The sequence below is a fragment of the Neofelis nebulosa genome, chromosome 4 (assembly GCF_028018385.1).
Source record: "Neofelis nebulosa isolate mNeoNeb1 chromosome 4, mNeoNeb1.pri, whole genome shotgun sequence".
NCBI lineage: Eukaryota > Metazoa > Chordata > Mammalia > Carnivora > Felidae > Neofelis > Neofelis nebulosa.
In genome coordinates, this window is record NC_080785.1 from 1,273,506 (window position 1) to 1,286,675 (window position 13,170).

The 13,170-nt window shown below is 58.7% G+C and overlaps 1 protein-coding gene across 6 annotated transcripts in view; it reads left to right on the forward strand.

The window, feature by feature from the left end:
• PTPRN2 (protein tyrosine phosphatase receptor type N2) overlaps nucleotides 1-13,170 on the forward strand; it is an 831,667-nt gene that overhangs the window by 715,822 nt on the left and 102,675 nt on the right. For all 6 annotated transcript variants that reach the window (XM_058723632.1, XM_058723627.1, XM_058723630.1 and 3 more), the window contains one exon: nucleotides 10,071-10,283. In XM_058723632.1, the coding sequence (XP_058579615.1) occupies nucleotides 10,071-10,283 (213 nt within the window). The remainder of the gene's footprint in view (nucleotides 1-10,070; nucleotides 10,284-13,170) is intronic.

A 13,170-nucleotide genomic window follows, 5' to 3' on the forward strand; every position in this document is an offset into this window, starting at 1 on the left:
AGAGCCCGGTTACCAACGAGGCTGAGGGCGACACGTCCCCTCCTCCAGGCCTCCCTTCCCTGCCTGCGCCCCCTCTCCGCCGACCTCCCCCCTCGCCCCGCTGGAGCTTCCGGGGCCCTTCCCGCCTCCTCCGCGGCCCCAGCCTGCAACCCCTCCTCTCCTCTTTCCCCTCCCAGGGCCGCGCCTGGGGTCGCCCCAGAGGCTGGAGAAGTATGCCGAAGCCCCGGGGCTCCCGGGGAGGGGGACAAGCCCCGAAGAGGGCAGCAGGAGGGACAGCAACCACCACCACTCAGGGCTTTGCACGAGGAGGACCCTCAGAGAGCGGCTAGAGGCGCGGGTCTCTGGGGCTGGACGACCGGGAGGCCCAGCGGGCGGCCGAGCGCCGGCCCCAGGCGAGTTTGCGGGGGGTGGGGGGTGGGGGTGGTTCTGCAGGCCCTGCCAGGCTCGGGGCTGCGGGAACCCCGGGGGCGTCCCACCTCGGGCCTGCTGCATGTTTGAGGGGGTCACGGTGCGTGCACTGCGGGTGTATAATCCAGCACAGTTTCCCCGTTTGGCCTCCACTGGACCTGCGCTTCTCGAAGCCTGGGAAGTCCAGCCCGCGAGGAGCTCCTTCGGGAGCTGATGATGGGGGCGCCACCTCTGTGCCCGGGGCTCTGTGGCGGCTGGGCTCCCGGCAGCTGTAAACACCGAATCAAAGCAGAACTCGGCCTAGGCCTTGGGTCAGTGGAAGCGAGTTTTTAGGACACTTTTAGACAGAGGCAAGCACTTCGCAGACACTCGACTCAGGTCTGTGGAGACCCCTTGCCCTGAGCCCTGGCCCCCGCGCTTCCTGGAGGGAAGAGCCCGGGCAGGGGAGGGGTGGGAGGGGAGGAGGAGAGGGGAAACGTGCAGGCTCCTCCTGGGCTGGCTGGCGGGGACTGGGGGGGGGGGGGGGGGTGCGGTGCAGTGGGCCCTGGAGGGGCCGGCTGTGGGGCAGGGTGGGGGGGCGTCGGGTTAGGAAGGGCCACCGTCTCCAGCTGTCCCGAGCACAGGAACAATGGTGAGGCAGTGGGAGAGGGGGACTGGGAGGAGGGCGCCAGGGTTTCCAGAAAAGGAGAAACCACAGAGCCCAGCGCAGACTGTCATCTGCATGTGACAAGGTCTCTCCCGGTTCCTTTCTTCCTCTTGTTCCTGCAGCTGTGGGCCTCGGAGAGGGCATTGTCCACACAGACGTTGGGTTTCAGCCCCCGGCTCTCGGCTGCTCGCCCGGGGCGTCGCGCACCGGGGTGCCCCAACCTGTAGCTGAGACCGGGGTCCAGGGCTTGGGGAGAAAGAATGTGGGGGAAGGGGCCAGGGGGGCACGTGATGGGGTGGCCGATTGGCTGAGGGAGGCCTGGTCGCCCCCCAGATTCCTGCCGGGTCAGGGAGCTCGGGAGGAGCGTTCGACTGGGAGCTCAGCCCTGTGGCGCCCCTGCGCACCTTCCCCCGGAGGCAGTGGTCCAGGCCCGTCCTTTCCCCTGAGGGAGGCGAGGACAGAGGCTGAGACGCCGTTTGCACCGCTGCCTCAGGCCGGCTCTGGTGGCAAAGTTCTCCTTCCCACCTCGGGCGAGGCGCTTTGTACTCGAACTCCAGACCTGAACACTCCCGAGTAAAGGGCAGGTGGGAGGGCATTTCCTCCCTTGTTTTTACCGGGGTAATTCGGTCTGCTTCAATTTGGAGAGCAAAGAGCCCCCCATGGCAAAAGTGTTAAAACTAACTAGAAACAATAATTTGCCCTGAATTTTTCTCTCGCGAAGAGTTTCCACACCCCCACCCTTCCCACCGCAGAGGTCATAGTAAGGCCATGAGGGTCGATGGTTCTGGCCGAGTCCCCTCTCCCCTGAGCGCTGCCCTGAAGTTGCCCAGTTTGAAGTGCGCGGGAGCTGTGGAAGGGAACACGGCTGGAAAGAAAGAGCCGGCGAAGGCCCGGGCGTTGTACGAATGACTGACAAAGCCGATGTCCATTCATAGTCTCGGGCGGGAGAGGGTGTTCGGAGAGCCGCGGCCCCTTAGCCAATTGCTGTCAGCAACATGTGGGGGGGGGGGGACATCGCTATAGCAACCGGTGGCTGGGCCGCGAGCCGCGCCGCCGCCGGCCGGGTGCGCGCCGGGCCGGATATAAGGCGGGGCGCGGCGGCCGCTCTGGATGGAGCTGCGCGCGCGACCGGTGGCCCTGCGGGGACTGTCCCGCGCCGGCCCCGCGCCCGTCCTCGCCGCGCCCCGGCCCCGAGCGCCTCGCCCCGGGGCCCGGCCGGAGCGGCGCGCACACAGCCCGGCGGAGCGGCGGCGCAGAGCTGCGGGCGCCCGCGGGCTCGGAGCCGGTGCCGCAGCCGCCGCTGGGGCCACCGCGCACGGCACCTTTGTCTACGCCGGCCTCCCGAGAAGTTTGTGGTCAGAAGCAGGATGGCCCCGCTCGACTGTGGATCGGGAGCAGGGAAACGGCTGGCTGTGGTGATGGCGCCGCCGCTGCCCGCGGCCGCCGCGCCCCGAGGCCGCTCGGCCCGGCGCACGCCCCCCCCCCTCCTCCGGCTCGGGCGCCGGGCGCCAGCCCCTCCGCAGGTAACCAGGAGCTCGGGGGCCGGGGGCGCGGGCACCCGCGGGTTTGTAGGAGAAAGGAGAGAGGCTGGGGTGGGGGAGGGAGAAAGCAGGAGGGACCTACGGAGGGCACCGCCGAGCGGGTAGGTGGCGGGGCGCGGAACCAGAGGCTGAGGAGGGTGGAGGGTGCGCGCGGGGGCTGGGCTGGGCTGGGCAACCTGGGCGTCGGAGAGCCCGGTGCGGGGGGCTAACTCAGACTCGAAGGAGGACACCTGTCAAAGGCTCTGGCTGGCGGGGGAGGTCTGAGGTCATCCCCCCAGTGGGTCAGGTTTGGACATCCCAGGGTGACCGCGTTGGTGGCAACTGTCCCACCCCCCTGGGCCCCTTGGAGACTGGCAGGACTGGGCTGGGGCCCTCGTTCTTGGACTTGTCCGGAGCCACCCCGGCAGTTCAGACCCTCAGGGAGAGAGGGGGGTGTGGGGGCAGCGGTGTGGGAACAGGAGAGGAAGCGTGGGGATGTGCAGCCAGGACGGAGGGGGGCCCACCGCCGGGGCATCTTCCTCCCAGCGCGTCTTGGGGCGCTCTTCACTGTTCTCTCTCGGTCCCGGAGCGCACGTTGTGCCGTCGGGGAGTTTCGGGTAGAGGACCTGGGATGGGCACGCAAGAAGGGGCGAGCGAGGGGCGGGGGGGGCCGTGGGTGAGGCCGCAGGGTGCTCTGAGCGCCCCCCCCGCACCCTCCCCCCACCAGTTAGAGAAATGCCTCGCTGTGGCCACCTCCCCTCCCCCAAAGGGAACCTGCGCTTTCGCGGACCCCCGAGGTGAGGCGGCCGCGTGCTCGCGGAGAGAAACTTCTGAAGGAGGGACTTCATTTCCTGCCTTCCTTAACTACCTGTACGGTTCTGAGCTGCAGCCTGCTTTGAGGTTCTAGAGAAGTCTGGAGACAGTCAGGTGGACCCCAAAATTAGGGGGTAAAACCCTCAGCAGACTCTCCCGCCCTTTTGTGTCACCAGTGCGCTGAACGGGCCGCGCTCCACGCTGGACGGTGGGGGGGGAGAGGGGGGAATGACTCTGTCACCGTCGCCAGGGCCCCGAAACGCGCGCCCAGAGGGCAGTGAGGACCCTGTCCGCGTTGGTCCCTGCGGGGCCGGCCCTGCTGTTCGGGCCTTGCCGCCTGCCGCCTGCACCTGTGCGTCGGCCGACTCTGGGGTCCAGTTCCCGAGCTAAGTCCGCTGACAGAGGCCCCTGCGCGGAGCCCGGAGCCTTCCCGCCTGGGGCCCGGAGCGCAGCTCGTCCACGTGGTCTCTGCCCAGCCACCCTTCCCCGAATTTAGACGCGAGCGAAAATGCGAGGTGAAGGTCTGTGTGCGCGAGGGGGAGGGAAGCGCATTTCTTTTTATCAACCCAAGAGGAAACGCCCCCCACCCAACCAAGTTCGCCCACTTGGCTCCCGAGAAGGGGGTGGCCGTGGTGGGGGTAGCGCAGCAGAGATGTGCGCGGTGGGCCCTCGCCGCTCCCGGATGGGTGGATGCGGGCGTCGTTGGGGACGTGCGCGCGCGGCCCGCGGCCCGCGCTTTGTGGCGGGGAGGCCGGGCCAGGGCATTGTCCCCTTAGGGGAGGGGGCCGGGACCTCCTGGAAAGCCCTCGGTGCCGTGAGTACTGTCGGCCCCCAGGAGCACTGGCCCCTTTGTGTCCGGCGCTGCGGCCTGACCTTTCGGACCTCCGTGGGCTGCTGTAAGTAACTGAGCGGGAGGGACCGGCGAGGAAGGCCCTAGGCCCCTGCAGCCGGACAGGGGGCCCGACACAGGCCGGCGCTCCAAGGAGCGCCTCGCGGGGGTCCCGACCCGCGACGCCGGGCCAGGCCAGGATGGGGCTTCTGAGCCTCGGAGGAAGAGGAAGGGCATCCCGAAGGGGGGTTTGGTTCTTGCTGGGAAAACTCCTGCTTCACGACCACGGCGTCACCTACCCGAGGAAGCGCGGGTGCGCGCGCGTCAGATCAGGCCTCGGGGACCTGACTGCGCGCGCAGAACACGGGTCGGGAGCGGCGCATCAGTGCAGCGGCCGAGTAGGAGTCGGGGTGTAATAGAGACGCCAGCGGTGAATCTGAAAGACGGCCGGGGGCACGATTCCTGGGGGGGCCCATCTTCTTCCGCTCTGTTCTCAGCTGGTCGCTCTCTGTTCTCCCCGAGACAATTTGCTGTGTATGAAGCTCTGCTAAAAATTAGTTCACACAAGGGTAGTCCTCCCCCTTTAAACATAAATATCGTAAATCTTCCCTGATGTCTTAAAACAGAGTAGTTCCCCAAAACTGATGTTTTGGGAGCGCTTAAAGGCGGCAAATAGACAGTTACCTTTTGCATATTTATTTTTGTCTATGCCTGAAAAAATAAACAAATGGCTTATTTTAAAACAAGGTATCCCCATTTATTTTTATTTAAGAATAATTATTTCTTGGACATTCTTTTCTCTTGCCTCTCTAGGCTTTTTTTTTTCTTTCTTTTTTTTTTTTTTTTTTTTTTTTTTGGCTACTTGAATGGCAGATTTGCAAGTACAATTCCATCTGCACGAGGAACAATGGCTTTCACTTGCACAAAGGATTTCTCCCACCCTGGATTCAGACCGAAATGGCTCTTGCTCTGATAATAGCTTCTGAAAAGATTTTGTAATGCAGAGAATTAATACATGATTATTTCCGCCTGACTTCTCTCATTTATGAGAATTCTGTGGCAAATTCCAAATGAAAAATAGTTCAGTTAACAGCTTTAAAAAATACTTTTAAAATATTTTAAGACACCTCTCCCCACCCCCCATATTTTTAAGTTCGGTCATTCCCATGGCCTGAAAACTATTGAAATTTTTGATCTGCCTTAAAGTGATCGTATGTTTTAGTGAATGCATTTTAGCAAATCTAGCATGAAACTCTCAAATAATTCTGAAATTATTCATCTGGGAAACCAAAGACAGATTTGTTATAGCAACTCATTAGTAGTCTCTAAAATCAATTTCTAAATTTTATAGGGAAAGGGATGTTGACAATTACAGTGACGTAAGAGTGCAGAGGGACAGTGTTTCCAAAACAGATTCTTTCGGAATGATTCGGACGAAAACATCCACGTATCAGAAGTTTCCTACTAATAAACTTAAATGCCCGTGCCCATAAATTTGGGGTACAAGTGTATTTTCAAATCGAAGTCAGTGGCTTAGGTAACAGACTGCTATTGTCAGCTGTTTACGACGCACAGTCTTGGAAAAATACTCAGATTTTCAATTTTGTTGCTACCTGTCAACAAATACTTGTCAGCATAAACTTTCGTAATTGTGCGGCTGCCTTAGTTCTCACAACCAAGTTTGGGTATAAAATGTTCTCTTTTTTTCTCTTCTTTTCTTTTAAGCTCACCACATGGACAGCTAAAGAAAAAAAGTTTTGAAGATATTTTGCCATAAATGGCTCAGAAGATCATGCAAAGGAAGCCCCATGCACCTCCACTCACAAGCGCAGATCAAAATAGTTTAAGTAGGTCAGGACAACGTCTGTAGATTCCGATTTCCAAGAGCGACCCACAAATTGCCTCTGGTCACATTTATTTCAAATCACAGCGTTTGCAATATTTTACATTCCAAATTCAAGGAGCTGCAGGTGGAAATGGTTGTGCAGTCAAGACACATCTAACCTGATGTAAAGTTGCCTTAATTATTCCTGATTATTTTTTTAAACCTCGTACTTCTCCTGCACCTGAAACTCAGCATTCAGCGTTTGTGTGTGTGACCCCGCATCCCAGGGCCCACAGCCATCCCGGCCCCTTGTGCGCCTCTCTCTGCCGCCACCCGGAAGGAGGGGTTCTGCTTCTAAAAGATGCCTGACTGTACGTGTCTGTCCAAGTCATAAATATTTAAACATTATTTTCTTTCAATTTCCAGTCAAGACTGACAGGATGCCTCTAATTAGTCGTGGGCTCTCGGCGGGGCCCAGGACAAAATTGGGGGATCGCAGACGGGTTCAAGTCGCTCGGCCTTGGGGAGCAGGGACCCAGGGGGGGAGGGGCTGAGGCCCCCCGCCCTGGTCACACCTGCAGCGGGGCCCTGGCTCAAACTCACTTTTAAGCAGATACCACGCTCTTTCTTTTTTTTTTTTTTTTCTCTTAAAGCTCTTGGTTAGCAGGGATTGGAAGTTTTGTTTGTTTTCTTAATTCCACAAAAAGAAAGAAAATAAAATAATCACGAAGATTTTAAACCCCAGTCACTATGCCGAGGAAGGAATTCACCTGGTCTAATTTTATTTTTTAATGTCCATAAATTTTAGTTTCTTCCGGGTTTCTTAAGACCTGACTTGCAGCCGGCAACAGTTTTTCCTCCCGCTCGACCCTCCGGCCGGGCGCTGGGTAGGTCGGAACCACTGGGGGCGGGGGGGAGCGAGGAAGAGTGATTTTTCGGGCTCTGGCTGAGATGCACCCCCCCCCCTCCCCCCGGGCCGCCTGGAGGGACGTTCCCAGCCCGGCTCTAGGGTCCGGCGACCTCAGCGTCAGAAGCGCGGCGGGTCCGTCGGCCCTACCACCGCAGTCCTCCTCTGGGTCACACCCTCTTCTCCCCCACGCCCAAGCTCGGGAGTCCTCAGCCTCACCCACCCCTCCCCTGGCTGCAGGATTGGGATTGCGGATAGGCTGCGGGAGGTACGTCTGGGCGCCTCCCTCCCAGCCTGGGACCGCGGTGGCCCTTCTCCGCGGGAGAAGGTTCCAACGCAGCTTGGAACCAGAAGAGACCATAGAAAATGGGACTCAGTGGGCACCGGGTCACGTCCTTTTCCCTCCCCTGCATCCCTTCTCCTCCAGCAGCACCTGGGACCCAGCGGGGGCTGGGCAGCTGGGAGGAGGGAGAGCGGGATCCGGAGAGGAAGGACCTCAGCTCTGGGAGCAGTCACTCTCCTTGACATTTTTCTTTGACCTTTGAGTCCACTCCACGCGCGCCGCGAAAGAGGCACTGTTCCACTACCCGCGCGTGCCGAGCGCATCGTGGGTCACGGTGACCGTCGGTTTCCTGGGGCAGGAACCCAGCCGGCCGGGGGCGGCGGTGTTCGGGCCACTCTGCCTCCTTGAAAAGAGCTTCGGTGCGACCTCTCCCTCGCCCGAGGCCTGGGCCAGGAGAACGTGTGGGCGCCGCGCCTGCCTGCATGGCCTCTCACCTGGAACCGAGTGACAACCGGGCCGCCTCTGCGCCGGTTCCCCGGCGAGCGCCCTGCGCAGCGGCACCTCGCGTCCCCGACCGCCTGCACCCACAGTCCGGCCCTTGGCCCCTGGCGCGCGTGCGACCGTCCGTCGGGTGCGCACCGACGCGCGCGCCACACCTCGAGGCGCGGCGCGTCCTCTGGAGCCAGCTGGCCACCACACGCGTGTGCGCTTCACGCCGCCAGGCAGGAAGGTTCAGGAAGTCCCCGTTCCCGGGCGCCGTCAACCACGTGGGCGCGAGGGGTCCTCCCGAGGCCTGGGCGGGATTCCCCCGCGCGGGAGCTTGGACTAAGCGCAAACGCGGGGACCCACAGTCGCCGGCACGGAGGGCGGGGTTGGGGGACGCGTAGTGAAGGCCGGGCGGGCCAGGCCCGGGCGGGGGGACGGCCGGACGCCCCTCCTTCGGCCGCGCCGCCTCCTTTGTTGTCCCGGCTCGGTCTGCCGAGGCGAGGCGGTCCCGCGGGGGGCGCGGGGGGGGAGCGAGCGGTGCTCCTGGAAACGCCCCCCACCGAGGTGCGGGCAAGGCCTCTTTCAGGGGCGGAGGGGCCGCCGCGAGGGGGAGGCCGCTCCAGCCGCGGGACGCAGTCAGGGGACGGAGACCCCGGCCCGGAGCCTCGCGGGCGCCCAGGGGCGCTGACCTGCGCGCCGCGCCGGGGAGGTCGCGGTCCCTCCCGCCCCGCTGGGCCGCGCCGCGCCGGGTGGGGTCCTCCGGTTTATTTATGGGGCTGCGGCTCTCGCCCCGCGCGGGGCGGGGACAGGGGTGCGGAGGGAGCGCGGGCGGCGGGGGTGGGTCCGCTGCTCCAGGAGCGAGAGCCTCCCCGAGGCAGCGGTGCCGGCGCGGAGGGAGGGGCGAGCGGGACGGAGGGGAGGGGTCCGCGCCGGGGAGGGGGGGGGGTGGGGGGAGAGGAGACCGCGGGACGGCCGCTCCAGCCCCTCGCGCGCCCCTCCTGCGCCCCCGCCCCTCCGGGTCCCTCCCCCTGCGCGCTCCCCCCTCCCCGGCCCCCTCCCCGCCCTCCCCACCCTCCGTGTGCCTCCCCGCCGGTTGCCAGCCTCGCCGTCCTCCTCGGAGCCGGGCGTCCAGGCAAGAAAATTCGGCGTCTTTTCTCATTTAACCCGCGTTTCCATTAACTCAGTCCCGGCACCAGCTAATCCGCGGCACCGAAGGCAAAAGGAGGCTAATTAATGACCAGCTTTTCCAGTCAAGACCGGCGATAATTGCTTTGGTGGCCTTTATGATTACAAGATAAAAATGGCCCGGCCTGACATAAGAGGCCCTGTGTACACTCGGAGACGGGAGGAAATGAGGAGGTGGGAGGCTGAATGCGGAGCAGAAAATTACTAATAGAAGAGAGATAATGAATAGGCCGGCCAGGCATTCATGGGGAAAAATCCATTTTGTTACCACGCGAAATTAGGTGGTGGAAAGGAGTTTGCTAATTGTTCTCATCTTGTAGCAACCGGGACCGAGGCGGGGGCGTGCGTTTCCATTCATTGCCCGGGTGGTGGTGGGGGGCGTGCTGGCCGGAGCCGCTTCTCACCGCGGCCACTGCACCTGACTGAGGACGAGGCTGCCCCGCGAGCACCACGCTCCTTGAGCCCGGAGGGGACTCCGGAGAGATGCGCCCAAAGCCTGCCCCCCAGACAGTGGGACTCTGATGCTTTGTCTCCCCATTTTCCACACCGCCGGGAGGCGGCCTCCTGGACCCTGGCCTCCCCAGCGCCCCGCAGCTCCTTCCCAGGAAAAGCGTGAGGGGCGCGGCGGCGGGTCTGTGTCCCGCGGGCGCGCACGGAGGGTCCCAGGTCGGTGGGGATGCCTCGCCAACTGTCCTCGCAGGCACCGCCCCTGCTGTGTCTCCGGGAAGGTTGAGGTGAAACTTTCAGAGATCCTGCCCCTCTTTTCTGCTGTGCGCTGTAGGGTTGTTTGACGTCTCTGTGCCCCAGGACCCCCCCCCCCGCCGAAACATTTGTGGTGCGTGCTCTGGATAAACTATTTCTCTCACCCTTGTCTGGACAAGGGATGCGGGCCGAAGAGTTCACGTCCTTACGTTTTGAAAATCGGTGGTTTTAAGAATAAAAGTGATGCCTCTGAGTTTCCTTTTGAAAACGCTGCAATCCTTAAGATGCGAATTAGACATAACTTCCCTCCTTGCTTGGGGGTGCTGTTCTGGAAGGCCCTCCCGCTGGGGCAGGGCCCACACCCCGCTGCGCTGAGCTGTCACGTTTTGGATCCGCTGGGAAAGGGTGGTTTCCAGGAGGTCCTGTTTGCTGGCCACTAACACACTCCTTCTCTCCTGTCCTGCAGAAAAGCAAACTAAAGCTCCCTCCACGCCGCGCAAAGCAAGGGGACTCGACCCCGTTCATTGTGCTCACGCTGGTCTCCGTCGTGGCCATGGTGGGGGTCCTCCTGGCCTCCGGTGCCATCTACTGCCTCCGCCACACCTCCCGCGCCAGGCTGCAGGACAAGCTGTCGGGACCAGGGGACCACCCGGGCCCGGACGCCACGGCCGCCTACCAGGTAGGGGCTCCGTTCACCCACTGGACACACAGATCAGTTAGCTGCCTGAGGCCCTTCCCCACGCCCAGCGGCTCCCTCACCCACAGTTTGGGTTCTTTTAGGAGGACGGTTGGAAACTCCTCACTAGCGTTCGCATCAGTCCCTTGTAACCACAGTTTTACTGCTTTGTGTTAATCTTACTCTGTTCTCGGCTGGTCTCAGTTAGCTGTGAAAGCAGGTTGCTCAATGGAAATGTGGAAGAAGTAAGCAACATGAATTATGTATCTTTCTTTGTCTTTCTTAGTTTGGCCACTATTAATGAAAAAATGCCCAAGTCGCGAGATACGTTGGCTGTGTGGGTTTTTGAAGACGTCGCTTAAATTGTCGACTTCTCGGGGTCTCATATGAAAGGATCCTTTGACCTGAACCGTTGCTGCCCTCTGCTATTATTTGGATAAAGTGAAATCTAATGCCGATAAGTGGGAAGTAAACCAAAGACGTCCCCTTGAGAGCCAGGGGGGCGGCCTCCCGCGGGTAACACGGGGGACGTCCCAAACCCACCTGGAGACAAGTCAGAAGCCAAAGAGAATGTCAGGAAGGCAGGTTCAGACCACACGGGCTGGTAGAAAATTCACAGAATGTTTGGACGTGCCGTACCATACGCTTCATATTCAGTAATGTCCTGTAATGAAAATGTGCCTTCGGTTGTAACAGCATACGAGCCCACGGTAGGAACTAGTTGGGGCGTTGGATTCCTTTTAACGTAAAATGGTATTTAACTCTAAGTATATTTTCCCATTTGGGAAGGTAAAACATTTAATCATCCTTTTAAAAATTCATTCAATATGTATTTGTGGAAGATTCCCTCCCACTGGACGAGATGCTTTGTTTTGTCTAGTGACATGATTGTGCTGTGGAATATGTCTGTCTTCTGTACGACGCATCATATTTACAATCGTGTATAAGTTGAATGTTACTCTCCTGTCATGACAGTCATACGGGGGGCTCTCCTGCTCTTTCTAGAACCGCCCTCCCCCGCCCAAGCTGGCCCCCTGGGTGCCCTCTAGGACTGGCCCGTGCTGCCTGATTTTGCTCCTTGGGCTGCCCTGACGCTGGCCCATGGAAGCAGCTGGGATGAGTTTCTAAAATCACTATGCTTAAAAGAGACCAGGAGATAGCTTCCCACCTCCCCGCGCCACCACCATTTCAAAATTCCTGGTGTTGTCCCTGAACGGGGGAGAAACGCTCCGGTTTTCTGGAGGAGGTCACAAGGCTGGTCAGCATGATAGTCTCTTATAAAGAAATGGCAACTTCAAATGTGTGGGAGGTGACATTTCAGCCCCAGCGCACGGCTCTGCTTCAAAGCAAAAGAAAAACCACGTTTGAAGAAGAAGCCTAGGAAAAAATGTCACATAAACTAGTAAGAATTTATCCAGAAATTCTATTGAGCAAGACCATCGGTGTAGGATGGCCAGGTCTGTGCCGGGACATAAATAAATTATCACACCAGTTCTGTTCTGTGTGCAAGAGACGGGAGATCACACAGGGGTGGATTTTTAGAAAGCACGGCATCCTTTGATACACTTTGAAATTCAAATATAAAATATGGATAGAACGGAAAGGTTGGGCTTGCATGCAGAAATGACTAAGTTTGGCAAAAACGCAGGTTGAAATTGCACACTGAGAACTGAGTTTCCGATAATTAACAGAAAAAAAATCTTGCCAGTGACAGCTCTAATTAATAGTATCTGTAATTAAAATCATGCCCTTCCAGCAGGAAAATTGTTTGAATTTCTTGGAGTGACCTTTTTGTTGTTCCTCCTGGGGACATGGTGGTTAAGTTGATATTGATTTTATAATGAGCTCTGGTTTGTTTAATAAGAATCTGTAATCCAGACAATAAATGAAATGTGTACTTTTCTTCAATCCAGATTAATAAAAAGGGGAAAAAACTTTTCCTTTAAAGATGTGATCTAGGGAAATTTGGAAATGAAATTATTGTAAAGATTTTCTGATGGGCTTGGTTTTGTTGCCGCGCCAGTATACGTTTTAGGGAAGGCCTCTGAGTAAACGTGGACATCGTCCCGAAGTGGCCTGTTCGCCGGGGAGAAGGTGCTGCTGTTTGAGCAGCTGTGTTGTTGTGGTTTGTGGTTAGCAGGGCAGGACTCAGCACACGGGGATGGGGTTTCACGACTTTTCCCTCTAGATTTAGCTGACTCATGTATCACCAGCTCTGAAAAGCATAGCTACCAATAGAGGGGGTTTACATTTGTGAATGAGGCAAGAGTTAGCTCATTAATGCGTCCGCACTAAACCTGGGTTTTCTAGAGCGACCCCTGAGACCCCCTTTGAACGCAAACGTCTGTCTGAGAAGTTGTCCAAAGTATCGCAAACATAAAACGATTTCAGGAAAAGCTGCTTTGATGCTTTCTTATTTTTGCATCGTTGGCCTTCTGCACGCGGTTAACCCTACAGTGGAAGGGAAGTTTGGATAAACCTCCCCTAAGTCCCATCACTGGACGAGGAAAACTGAGCGATTTGATATCATACCTTATCTCTTGGGGACGATGGAAATAATCATTGTTATAATTTTTCCGGAAGAAAGTGTGCGTGAGGTTAGAAGTAACTGACCTGGGAATGAGGAGTGGCGGGTGGCAATGTAGCAAGTTTTATCAGCGTTGGCATATGACATGACCCTTCCGACGGACAGAGTCGGTGTCCTCGTCAGAACACAGGGTGACGTGACCCTTCCGATGGACGAAGTCAGTGTCCTCGTCAGAACACAGGGAGCCTTCGGCCAGCAGTGAAGGATGGGGTTCGGGGGGTCTGTTCCAGCCGAGGCACTGGTGGCCTCTGGACTGGGATTTCTTCTTCCCGGAGAGCCTGAGAGGAGAATCCACGTGTCCCC